The 12,894-nt window shown below is 47.5% G+C and overlaps 1 protein-coding gene across 1 annotated transcript; it reads right to left on the bottom strand.

Annotated features, from left to right (window-relative positions):
* Positions 1-3,949: 3,949 nt before the first annotated feature.
* Positions 3,950-11,271, bottom strand: adra1aa (adrenoceptor alpha 1Aa). Its single transcript, XM_032511661.1, has 2 exons — positions 9,441-11,271; positions 3,950-4,930 (listed from the first exon to the last, which is right to left on the bottom strand). The coding sequence occupies exons 1-2, from the start codon at positions 10,336-10,338 to the stop codon at positions 4,440-4,442; spliced, it is 1,389 nt and encodes a 462-aa protein (XP_032367552.1). The 5' UTR covers positions 10,339-11,271; the 3' UTR covers positions 3,950-4,439.
* Positions 11,272-12,894: the final 1,623 nt, after the last annotated feature.

The following is a 12,894-nucleotide window of genomic DNA, read 5'->3' as shown; positions in this document are numbered from 1 at the left end:
TAACCGAGGACTGTAAATGTATAAAGACTGAGTGGGTGCCCGAGGTGGGTCAGTGGGTAGAGCGGGCGCACATATACTTACTCACACATACACATACACAGAGGTCCAGGGTTCGAGTCTGACCTGTGACGATTCCCTGCATATCCTGCATTTTTTTGACGTTTTCAACACTACGTAACACTAACTTATTAACTTTAGTTTCACAGTTTTTTTTGGAATTTATGGTCAATAAACCTCATTTATAGGAAATTATACCTAATGATTGAGTTAGAAAAGCAGAAATTAGGAATTATTGAGACTAAAATTAAAGGAATGGATGTTGATGATAATCACAGACTGGAATATGTCAACTCTTACAATACTATTTCAACAACACTTCACTTTGTTTTACAATGCTATAAAATAGAAATAAGACCCAAAATTAATGAAAGTAGAGATTTGTACTTGGCAAAGAGCGTTGGAATCAATCATGTTTATTTTGGGGATTATAAAGACATTGTATAGGACAACATGGGACAACATGGGGACAACGAAGACAACATGAGGACAACATGAGGGCAACATGAAGACAAAATGAGGGCAACATGAAGACAAATGAGGGCAACATGAGGACAACATGAGGACAAAATGAGGACAATATGGGGGCAAACTGAGGGCAACATGAAGACAACATGGGGCAACATGAGGACAACATGGGGACAACATGAGGAAAACATGAGGACAAATGAGGGCAACATGAGGGCAACATGAAGACAACATGAGGACAATATGGGAGACACATGAAGACAACATGAGGGCAACATGAGGACGACATGGGGCAACATGGGGACAACATGAGGGCGACATGAGGGCAACATGAGGGCAACATGAAGACAACATGAGGAAAATGAGGCCATGAAGACAACATGAGGTCAACACGAGGGCAACACGAGGGCAACACGAGGAAAACACGAGGGCAAACGAGGACAACACCAAGGCAACACGAGGGCAAAAAAACGAGGGACCAACACGAGGGGCACACACGAGGACAACACGAGGAACATGAGGGCAACATGGGGCAAAACACAAGGACAACAAGAGGAAACATGAGGCAACACGAGGACACACATGAGGGCAACATGAGGGCAACACAAGGACAAAACGAGGACAACATGAGGGCACATGGACAACAGAGGCCAAGAGGGCAACACGAGGCAACAGAGGACAAAGCGGACAACCACGAGGACAACACCGAGGACAACACGAGGACAACACAAGGACAACATGAGGGCAACATGAGGGTAGGGATAATAAAAAACAGACTTTGCATGTGGAGGACGACTAAAACAAGAAGACTGTCTGAGACTTAAGTTGACATCTCTGAATCGGGGGCATGTTTGTTTTTTAGTTTTTTAGTTTTTTAAGAGGCTTGTGTGCCGGCCAGGATTGAGGTCAGCGACCACGGGGCCCAGACGCATACTAAGATATATTATATAATATAATACTCCCATCTGGCAGCGCTCCGGGGTACAGAGTTGCAATGTGGAGAGATCAACGTTTTCAGGGACGATTTATTCAACATAGAAACAACAAGAGTCCAGAAACCACCCAGTAAATCCTGCGTAGGAGTATGTGTCGCTGCCGGATGTGAGTCCAGTGCAGATGTGAGTCGTGCACGCTCAGATTTAAACGGTTTACGACAAAACTGTCATACTGAAATTTGTAGAATCCATGAAATAATAAAGTTTTGTCATTACGAACAATAACAGAAGATGGGAATCATTTCAGAAACGTTGTAGCTATCTATGCTAACGTTAGCTCTAAACTCCATTCAACTGACAGCTGTTGTTATGTTTGATGCTAACTTGTAGCTAAGCTAGCAGTGAACCAACTTCGTTAAGAAGGTCCATTTTTACTGTGTTGACGTTACAGAAGTCTCTGGTTAGCATCTCGTTAGCATCTCGGAGGCTACTTCAGACGCTACAGAAGTCTCTCGTTAGCATCTCGGAGGCTACTTCAGATGCTACAGAAGTCTCTCGTTAGCATCTCGGAGGCTACTTCAGACGTTACAGAAGTCTCTCGTTAGCATCTCGTTAGCATCTCGGAGGCTCACTTCCGGTTACAGAAGTCTCTCGGTAGCATCTCGGAGGCTACTTCAGACGCTACAGAAGTCTCTGTGACATCGTTAGCATTCGGAGGCTACTTCAGACGTTACAGAAGTCCTGGTTAGCATCTCGTTAGCATCTCGGAGGTACTTCAGACGTTACAGAAGTCTCTGTTAGCATCTCGGAGGCTACTTCAGACGTTACAGAAGTCTCTGGTTAGCATCTCGTTAGCATCTCGGAGGCTACTTCAGACGTTACAGAAGTCTCTGGTTAGCATCTCGTTAGCATCTGGAGGCTACTTCAGACGTACAGAAGTCTCGTGTTAGCATCTCGGAGGCTACTTCAGACGTACAGAGTCTCTCGTTAGCATCTCGGAGGCTACTTCAGACGTTACAGAAGTCTCTGGTTAGCATCGTAGCTCTCGGAGGTACTCAGACGCACGAAGTCTCTTGTTAGATCTCGTTAGCATCTCGGAGGCTACTTCAGACGTTACAGAAGTCTCTGGTTAGCATCTCGGAGGCTACTTCAGACGTTACAGAGTTCTCGTTAGCATCTCGTTAGCATCTCGGAGGCTACTTCAGACGTTACAGAAGTCTCTGGTTAGCATCTCGGAGGCTACTTCAGACGTTACAGAAGTCTCTCGTTAGCATCTCGTTAGCATCTCGGAGGCTACTTCAGACGTTACAGAAGTCTCTCGTTAGCATCTCGGAGGCTACTTCAGACGTTACAGAAGTCTCTCGTTAGCATCTCGTTAGCATCTCGGAGGCTACTTCAGACGTTACAGAAGTCTCTGGTTAGCATCTCGGAGGCTACTCGACGTACAGAAGTCTCTCTTAGCTCTCGTAGCATCTCGGAGGCTACTTCAGACGTTACAGAAGTCTCTCGTTAGCATCTCGGAGGCTACTTCAGACGTTACAGAAGTCTCTGGTTAGCATCTCGTTAGCATCTCGGAGGCTACTTCAGACGTTACAGAAGTCTCTGGTTAGCATCTCGTTAGCATCTCGGAGGCTACTTCAGACGTTACAGAAGTCTCTGGTTAGCATCTCGGAGGCTACTTCAGACGTTACAGAAGTCTCTCGTTAGCATCTCGTTAGCATCTTGTATGCGACTCAAATCTGCTCTTGACTCACATCGTGCAGTGATAATAGGAACAGCATTGGGAAAAACTTTGGAGACATCAGAAGCACCACTGATCAACATTTGGTGAAATCATGCAAGAAAAAAATCTTTTATACATTTGAGCTGTTATTCTGTCTGTCGTATCAAATATGTAAACATTTTGAAGTCTTTCAATCTCTTTATTTTATGGATTTTCTTCTTTTTTTTTAATCCACTTTAGATATGTTACGATATGTCCAGTGACACTCTACACAAAGATGTTAAAGGGTTGCTTTTTTATTTATTTTTTTATTTCAACCTGTCAACCCGATTTTCCAATGTTTTGTGTCTAAGACCAAGACTCATTGTTCCGGTAGTGAGCTGTGATGTAACTCTACAGGACAGATGTTCAGCAGCGGCCAGCGTCCACTAAAAGTTGTGTTGTTGTTGCAGCTGACAGACTCAGTTTATTATTCTAAGTGTCTGACAATATTATGTAAAGGATCCCTACAGAGATAGACCTTTTAGTTAAAGAGTAAGATCCTTTTAGTTTAACATGAAACAGAAATCAACATCACCAAACCCACCAGACTCCATGTAAATAATCACTACTTTTAGCGTGTATAGTGCAGCATATCTCCACCAGACTCCATGTAAATAATCACTACTTTTAGCATCGTAAAACACACTTCATTCAAAATGGACAAAAACTAAAAAGAACTAATCTGGTGGAGATATACACGCTAAAAGTAGTGATTATTTACATGGAGTCTGGTGGGTTTGGTGATGGTGATTTCTGTTTCATGTTAAACTAAAAAGATCTTCCTCTTTCACTAAAAGGTCTATCTCTGTAGGGATCCTTTCATAATGTTGTCAGACACTTAGAATAATAATCTGAGTCTGTCAGCGGCAACAACACAACTTCTAGAGGACGCTGACTGACGGATTTCTTTATATGCAGCTTGTATCGCTGCTGTCTTCCTTTACACTGGACCAACTTCAAAGATTGTTGTTCCAGTCCCGTCAGTCACTTAGACACAAAACAGAAAAATAGAGTAAAGTTACTCTCCAAGGGACTAAAAGAAAGCATTGCATTTCCTTTTCTTTGAAGATGTTATCCAAGAGAAATAAATCACAGAATATCAAAGATGTTCTAAAGTACATTTCAATGTAGCCAGTGTTCCTGCAGAGCCAATCCAATGCGAGGACATTGTCATCCGTGACCTGAGAAGAGGCGTCATGGCAACGGAGGACGGGTCATACGGGCTCGCCTCGGTCCGACAGCGACAGTTGGTGGATCTTGATGGTGGGAAGGTTTCCGGTGGGAGGGGGCTCGACGTCGCTAGGGAAGCAGCAGCAGGTCCGGTGGAAGCTTTTCCTGCAGAGTTTGGCCACTTTATCCCGGCTCGTCTCGGCCGGGACGGACCCCCTCCACTCCCGGCTGTCCCTGGAGGACGGCGTCCGGGACAGCGCTGCAGAGGACGACGGGCTGAGCCGACACGGCCCCGCCCTGCCGTCCAATCCCAGAGTCAGAGTGTGCCCGTGACCCGGCGCGGGACCCGGGTGCCGGTGCTGACATCTGGGGGTCTTTCTCAGGCAGCGGCCGGCCAGGAGACTCTGGAACGCTTTGTTGAACTCCTGGTTGGAGCACGGGTAGATGATGGGGTTGATGCAGCTGTTGAAGTAGCCGAGCCAGAAGGTGACCTTGAAGACGGTGTCTGAGGGTCTGTACGCGGGGAAGATGGAGCCTGTCGGGGCAAAAAGGGACACACGGTGGTGGTTAGCGTTTATCATCGTGTATAACCACACAACAACCAGCGCTAGAGGAGCGCTAGCTAAAGGAGCGCTAGAGGAGCATTACAGGAGCATTAGAGGAGCGCTAGCTAAAGGAGCGCTAGAAGAGCATTAGAGGAGCATTACAGGAGCATTAGAGGAGCGCTAGCTAAAGGAACGCTAGAGGAGCATTACAGGAGCATTAGAGGAGCGCTAGCTAAAGTAGCATTAGAGGAGCGCTAGCTAAAGGAGCACTAGCTAAAGTAGCATTAGAGGAGCACTAGCTAAAGGAGCACTAGAGGAGCATTACAGGAGCATTAGAGGAGCGCTAGCTAAAGTAGCACTAGCTAAAGTAGCATTAGAGGAGCACTAGCTAAAGTAGCATTAGAGGAGCGCTAGCTAAAGGAGCGCTAGAGGAGCATTAGAGGAGCGCTAGCTAAAGGAGCGCTAGAGGAGCATTAGAGGAGCGCTAGCTAAAGGAGCATTAGAGGAGCGCTAGCTAAAGGAGCGCTAGAGGAGAGTTGGAGGAGCGCTGGTAAGGATGCCTCCTGGACGCCTCCAGGACCAAGACCCAGGACTAGGTGGAGGGGGGTCCAGCTGGGAGGAGGCCTCGGTGAGGACCCAGGACTAGGTGGAGAGACGTTCAGCTGGCTGAGGCCTTGGGGAAGACCCAGGACTAGGTGGAGGGACGTCCAGCTGGCTGAGGCCTTGGGGAAGACCCAGGACTAGGTGGAGGGACGTCCAGCTGGGAGGAGGCCTCAGGGAAGACCCAGGACTAGATGGAGCGACTATATATCTCCAACCTGGCCTGGGAACTCCTCGGGATCCCCCAGTCGGAGCTGGGTAATGTGGCCCGGAAAGGGAAGTTTGGGGCCCCCCGCTGGAGCTGTTCCCCCCGAGACCGGATAAGAGGACAAAGATGAATGGTAGACATGAAAGGGGAGAGAGATGGGGGACGACACGCAGCTAAAGCAGCAGGGCGGATTTGAACCTGCACCGCTGCAGGACTCAAGCGACATGGGGCGAATGCTCCTACCGGGTGAGCTAGAGACCCCCCCCCAGGTATTTAGTTTTTGGTGTGTGATCCCCTAGGGCTGAGAGGAAACATCTCTGCTCTGATTTACATCCACTAGACATTTTTCTAATAGATGAATCCAGCGTGGACACTCGGGAGGGTGGGGGGGTTATCGGAGACGGAGCAGCGTGCGAGCCAGTGGGTCGTTAATGAAGAAGCAGAGAAAATGGCCGACGTGCAGCTGTTAGTCTCAGGGAGTGGGAGTCTTCACACGCCGAGTCAGACATTAGGATAATTAAATGGATTCTTGTGGGGCGGCAATATCTGTCTGTCTGTCTGTCTGTCTGTCTGTCTGTCTCTGTCTGTTGGTCTGTCTCTCTCTGTCTGTCTATCTCTGTCTTCTGTCTTTGTCTTTCTCTCTTTCTCTGTCGTGTCTGTTTCTCTGTCTGTTTCTCTGCTGGTCTCTTTGTCTGTCTCTCTGTCTGTCTCTGTCTGTTGGTCTGTCTCTCTCTGTCTGTCTATCTCTGTCTTCTGTCTTGGTCTTTCTCTCTGTCTCTCTTCTCTGTCTGTCTGTCTCTCTGTCTGTTTCTCTGTCTTCTCTCTCTGTCTGTCTCTCTGCTGGTCTCTCTGTCTGTCTCTCTGTCTGTCTCTCTGTCTGTCTCTCTGTCTGTCTGTCTGATAATAAAACATCTAAACATCAAAAGGAAGTGTCAAAAAACGCCAAACAACCCTAAAAAAAAAAAGCCCCTTCTACCTCTGAAGAAAGACAGACCGACAGATGAATAGACGGATCTGTCTGTCTGTCCATCTGTCTGTGTCTCTCTCTCTCTCTCTCTCTCTCTGTGTCTATTTGGTTCTCTCTTTCTCTCTGTGTCTCTGTCTCTGTGTCTGTCTCTAGAGGTAGAGGGGGAGACGCCGTCTTGTGAAATGATTTATTGGACGGGGTGTAGCCGACGCTGTTCACCGTGGGCGGAAGAAACCGAGCCTGAGACGAGATGGATAGAAAGAGATAGAAAGAAAAGACTCATAACTCCTCTACCAGCAGCAGCAAGAGCAATGCTTATAGTCTGTCTGTCTGTCCATGTTTCTCTCTGTCTAATTGTCTGTCTGTCCATGTTTCTCTCTGTCTAATTGTCTGTCTGTCTGTCCATGTTTCTCTCTGTCTAATTGTCTGTCTGTCTGTCCATGTGACTGTCTTACTGCGATAGTCTCTGTCTTTCTGTCTGTCCTTGTGTGTGTCTGTCTGTCTGTCCGTTCATCCATGTCTAATTGTCTGTCTGTCCATGTGACTGTCTAACAGTCTGTCCATGTGTCTGTCTGTCTGTCTGTCTGTCTGTCTGTCCGCCTGTCAGTCAACGTTAGGGGGGGAGCATTTCATCGGTCACGACAGAAAAAAGCCAAATGGTAGCATCTATATATATATATATATATATATATATATATATATATATATATATATATATATATATGTGTGTGGTGTGTGTGTGTGTGTGTATATATATGTGTGTGTGTGTGTGTGTATATATATGTGTGTGTGTGTGTATATATACATATATGTATGTGTGTGTGTATATATACATATATGTATGTGTATATATAGATATATATATATATATATATAATATATCTCTATATATATATGGGTTTTACAAGTGGATGGAAACATACCTACAGACATGAGCAGAGAAATTAACTTTCCCTCTTGATTCAGAGATCTATTTAAAGCGTGCTGGACGCTGACGGGGATCGGGGTCGTCCCTGAGCGTCGGCGTGTCCGAGCATCGAGCTCGTCTGACACTAAATCGATTCAATTACATCACACGACTGAACTCGCCAGCGCTCGGAAAGCTGCCAGCGGCGGCATGAACTGACGAAGGGCCCTGTAAAAATGAATGAATGCAGAAGTTAAATAGCTTTCTGGAAGACGTCTGACTCATACTGCGTGCGTGTGTGGGTGCAGATCAATAACCTGGTTTTAATTAGTGAAATCTCATGGATTGAAAAAGTCAAATCACCTGTGCTGTGTTCAGAATAGCGACAATGTGGGAGACCTTCAGATGTTCTTTATTACAGAGAGAATACCTCTCATTTCTCCGTTTAATATGAATCTGAAGCCATTTTTAATGACATTGGGAACGTGTAAAGAGGCAAAAAACACGATTATAACTTGCACTGATTAATATGACATATCGGGATATGCACCTGAAGGAAGAATCTCCAGTGATCTGCACCGCCAGCAAACTGTAATTTCCTCGAAATATCGCGTCTTTTCTTGTGGTCCAAGCCCGTCCCTATATGTCTTTGCATCTTTTCTGTTGTGTAGCCATGGCAACATTCACCTCAAGTATCCAAAGTGCACAATACTCCACAATACTCTGCATGAAACATAACAACCTATAAACTGACTGAATGAGAATAAGAACACTATGTGACAGGGAATAAGATGAAAGATGTAAGATGTAGATGTTATGACCACAGCAGGGGCGGATTTAGTCATTTTGAGGCCTAAGGCAAACACAGGCATGCCCCCCCCCCCCCCCCCCGACAACCCTTTTTTTCTCCCCCTTTTCAGTCCTTATTTATCTGAGAAAGACGTGCTTGTAACTTTCTCCAGTCTTCACTAGACCAACCTGGGCTACACACTCTCATCAGTGTAGCATCGCTAGTTAACCTGGGCTAACACTACTCTTCATCAGTGTTAGCATCGCTAGATTAACCTGGGCTAACACTACTCTTCATCAGTGTTAGCATCGCTAGATTAACCTGGGCTAACACTACTCTTCATCAGTGTTAGCATCGCTAGAGCAACCTGGGCTGACACTACTCTTCATCAGTGTTAGCATCGCTAGATTAACCTGGGCTAACACCTCCGGTGGGTAGCTCCTCTTCATCAGTGTTCATCAGCCGGCTTCTTGCTGCTCTTTAGTAACGTTGATGTTCGTGTCGTCAGTAGCCGTCGTGAAAAAGGTTTTTACCTTTGGAAGTTTTGCTAAAAACGTTCTGCCTTCTTCCCGCTTCACTTCGGTAGCTTCCCTTCTTTTTCCACCGTCTGTAGCCTCCGGCTAACAGCCTGCTGAGCTGTTTGTTTACAGCAGGATAACGAAATAGTCCAATGTAGCGGGGACTGGGGGGAGTTTCTCACCATGAATTAAACAATCAGATAGCACTTTAGCGTATCAAGGTTTAGAGATATATAATTAATTGGTGAAAAGTAAGACAACCAATCGTAACCATAAGTTTATGAGGCGTTTTACGGGGCCCTTGGTAGCTCGGGGCCCAAGGCAATTACCGACCTTTGCCTAATGGTACGTCCGCCTCTGAGAACACTATGTAACAGGGAATACGTTTTAGGATGTAAGATGTAGATGTTATGACCATAGTCCAGGTGATGTATGAGGGCAAATAAGACAGTTGTACAGCAGACAAGTGATATGATGGGGTGGGGGGGGGTGGATGAGTACAATACTCACCGATTGGCAGCGCCAGGAAAAAGGGCAACCAGCACAACACAAAGCAGCCGACCACGATGCCCAGCGTCTTGGCGGCCTTCTTCTCCCGGGAGAACTTGAGCAGTCGCAGGGCGAAGTGCGTGCGGCTGCGCAGCGACTCGTCCTCGGACGCGGTCGCGTGGCCTCGGTGCATCCTCAGGATCACTCGCTCCGAGTCCGACTTCTCCGTCTTGTGGCCCTCCCTCAGGTCCCGGCTCTCCCGCTGGGCGACCACGTACACCCGGCAGTACATCGCCAGGATGACGGCCAGCGGGAGGTAGAAGGACCCCACGGCGGAGAAGATGGCGTAGCCCGGCTCCTCCGTGATCTTGCAGATGGACTCGTCCTCGGGCGCCGGCTCCTTCCACCCGAACAGCGGTCCGATGGAGATGACGACGGACAGCGCCCAGAGCAGCGCGACGGCCAGCAGCGCCCTGCGCTTCGTCACGATGGTCGGGTAGCGCAGCGGGTAGCTGACGCCGATGTAGCGGTCCACCGAGATCACGCAGAGGCTCATGATGGACGCGGTGCAGCAGAGAACGTCCACGGCCGCCCAGACGTTGCAAAAAACCCGTCCGAACACCCAGCGGTCCACAATCTCCAAAATGGCGGAGAACGGCAGGACGGTGGAGCTCAGGAGCAGATCGGCCACGGCCAGATTCACGATGAAATAATGCGTGACTGTCCGCAGGTGTCGATGGCAAACCACGGAGAGGATCACCAGGATGTTTCCCACGATGCCAAATAAAATCAAGCCGCCGAGGACGAGGCCCAGAACCACGGCTTTGACCACGTTGAGCGGTGCGACTGCCACCTGGGAGCAGTTGGAGCAGTTCTGCGTCAGAGGAGCCGGCGTCATGTCGTCCGACGCGGGAAACATCGGCTCCGAGTGCTAAGCAGTGAAGCTGCAACTCGCCATCGTTTCCAGTGGTTGTTTCAGGAAAAACACGTTTTAAAAGTAAAAAGACAGTTCCATGAGGCGATGGATGGAATCAGGGAAAGTCTCGCTGATAAAAGTGTTGAACTAACGATTTTTATTGATTCATCTCAATTGACCTATCGTTTGGTCTGTAAAATGTCAAATGGGGGATCCCCAAAGTCCCAATATAACGTCCTCAAATGTCTCGTATTGTCCACAACTCAAAGATATTCAGCTTCCTGTCCCAGAGGAGAGAAGAAACTAGAAGATATTCACATTCAACACGCTTTTTAACACAAGTTTTTACTTCTTTTTCATAAAAAATGACTTCCACTGATTTTTGATTATCAAAATAAGTTGAAGATTAATTTAATAGTTGACAACTAATCGATTCGTCTTTGGACTGTAACGGATATTCTCTCCCTGACAGAGAAAAGAGACATTACTGCATTCTCTTAAAAGCCATTAGTGGAGTAATGATCACATTAAATCTGACTTGTCACAACATCATTTGAATGATGACGCCTCGGGAAAATGAGCCATTACGATGGCGGGGCATCACGAAGAATAAAACCACAGGATGAGGGCAGAAGTGTAATATATGCAGACAATAACCGGTCGCCATGAAATCAGGTAATCCATCTTGGAAATGTTAAAGCTGACTGTAACTATGCAGTCGGAACAAAAACACTGTTGTGTGTGTGTGTGTGTGTGTGTGTGTGTGTGTGTGTGGCGGTGTGGTGTGTGTGTGCGGATAAATCTAGAAAAATCTTTGCTTGTTCTCTGAACCAAAATAAATGTGGATTTGGGAACAAAATCCAAGTCCTTTAACGGATTGTTATGGTGAGTGAGAAACCACTTTCCAGGGTAAGATGGTAGGCGAGGAGGAGTAGTAGTAGTAGTAGTAGTAGTAGTAGTAGTAGTAGTAGTATATGAAGAGTATTAGGCAAGCAGCTGTATGCAAGGAGCTGTAGGCAAGGAGTAGTAGGCTAGCAGCTGTTGGTGAGGAGTAGTAGGCTAGCAGCTGTAGGTGAGGAGTAGTAGGCAAGCAGCTGTAGGTGAGGAGTATTATGCTAGCAGCTGTAGGTGAGGAGTAGTAGGCAAGCAGCTGTAGGTGAGGAGTAGTAGGCAAGCAGCTGTAGGTGAGGAGTAGTAGGCTAGCAGCTGTAGGTGAGGAGTATTAGGCTAGCAGCTGTAGGCGAGGAGTAGTAGGCTAGCAGCTGTAGGCGAGGAGTATTAGGCTAGCAGCTGTAGGCGAGGAGTAGTAGGCTAGCAGCTGTAGGCGAGGAGTAGTAGGCTAGCAGCTGTAGGCGAGGAGTAGTAGGCTAGCAGCTGTAGGCGAGGAGTAGTAGGCTAGCAGCTGTAGGCGAGGAGTAGTAGGCTAGCAGCTGTAGGCGAGGAGTAGTAGGCTAGCAGCTGTAGGCGAGGAGTAGTAGGCTAGCAGCTGTAGGCGAGGAGTAGTAGGCTAGCAGCTGTAGGTGAGGAGTAGTAGGCTAGCAGCTGTAGGTGAGGAGTAGTAGGCAAGCAGCTGTAAGTGAGGAGTAGTAGGCAAGCAGCTGTAGGTGAGGAGTAGTGGCTACCGCTGTAGGCAAGGAGTAGTAGGCAAGCAGTGTGGTGAGGAGTAGTAGTAGCAGCTGTAGGCGAGGAGTAGTAGGCTAGAGCTGTAGGCGAGGAGTAGTAGGCTCAAGTGTAGGCGAGGAGTGTAGGTAGCAGTGAGGCGAGGAGTAGTAGGCTAGCAGCTGTAGGCGAGGAGTAGTAGGATAGCAGCGTAGGTGAGGAGTAGAGGCAAGCAGCTGTAGGTGAGGAGTAGTAGGCAAGCAGCTGTTAGTGAGGAGTAGTAGGCTAGCAGCTGTAGGTGAGGAGTAGTAGGCTAGCAGCTGTAGGCGAGGAGTAGTAGGCAAGCAGCTGTAGGCGAGGAGTATTAGGCAAGCAGCTGTAGGCGAGGAGTATTAGGCTAGCAGCTGTAGGCGAGGAGTAGTAGGCTAGCAGCTGTAGGCGAGGAGTAGTAGGCTAGCAGCTGTAGGAGAGGAGTAGTAGGCTAGCAGCTGTAGGCAAGCAGCTGTAGATGAGTTGTGGGTGAGGAGCTGTAGGCAAGGTGGTAGTAGTAGTAATAGTAGTGATACTACCGCTCACCTACTTCTACTATCAGTAGTCAACCTCCAGACGCTTCCTGTTCCAGGGTTTAAACTCAGCTTCCACACATCAACAGGATTCAGCACCTTTGGAAAGAAAAGACACGTCCATCACTTAGTAAAAAATCATTCATCGTACACTACAACCTCAAAGTCCTCCAAACTATACAAACATATCCATTACTTGCCCCCCCCAATACAACCCACAAGAGCGTTTCATAAAATATGTTCTCCTATCTAAACCAGAGAAGGTAAATGTTGCTGTTCCATGAGACGGCGTGTGAATGACACGCCAATCCTTACGCCATTATTGGCGTGTCATTAAGACACATACGTGTGTCGTAGCGAGTCGTATGAAAGGGGAAATCTGCATAGGGAGGTTGGT

This window comes from Etheostoma spectabile, unplaced genomic scaffold (genome assembly GCF_008692095.1).
Source record: "Etheostoma spectabile isolate EspeVRDwgs_2016 unplaced genomic scaffold, UIUC_Espe_1.0 scaffold431, whole genome shotgun sequence".
Lineage (NCBI taxonomy): Eukaryota > Metazoa > Chordata > Actinopteri > Perciformes > Percidae > Etheostoma > Etheostoma spectabile.
This window is presented reverse-complemented; position numbering and strand designations above follow the sequence as displayed.

What these genes read in the sequence shown, in the direction of transcription:
- adra1aa (XM_032511661.1), bottom strand. Translation starts at nt 10,338, where the DNA reads ATGTTTCCCGCGTCGGACGACATGACGCCGGCTCCTCTGACGCAGAAC. An exon ending in TTTCCTGGCGCTGCCAATCG is followed by an intron (nt 4,931 to 9,440) that starts GTGAGTATTGTA and finishes TTGCCCCGACAG; the next exon opens with GCTCCATCTTCCCCGCGTAC.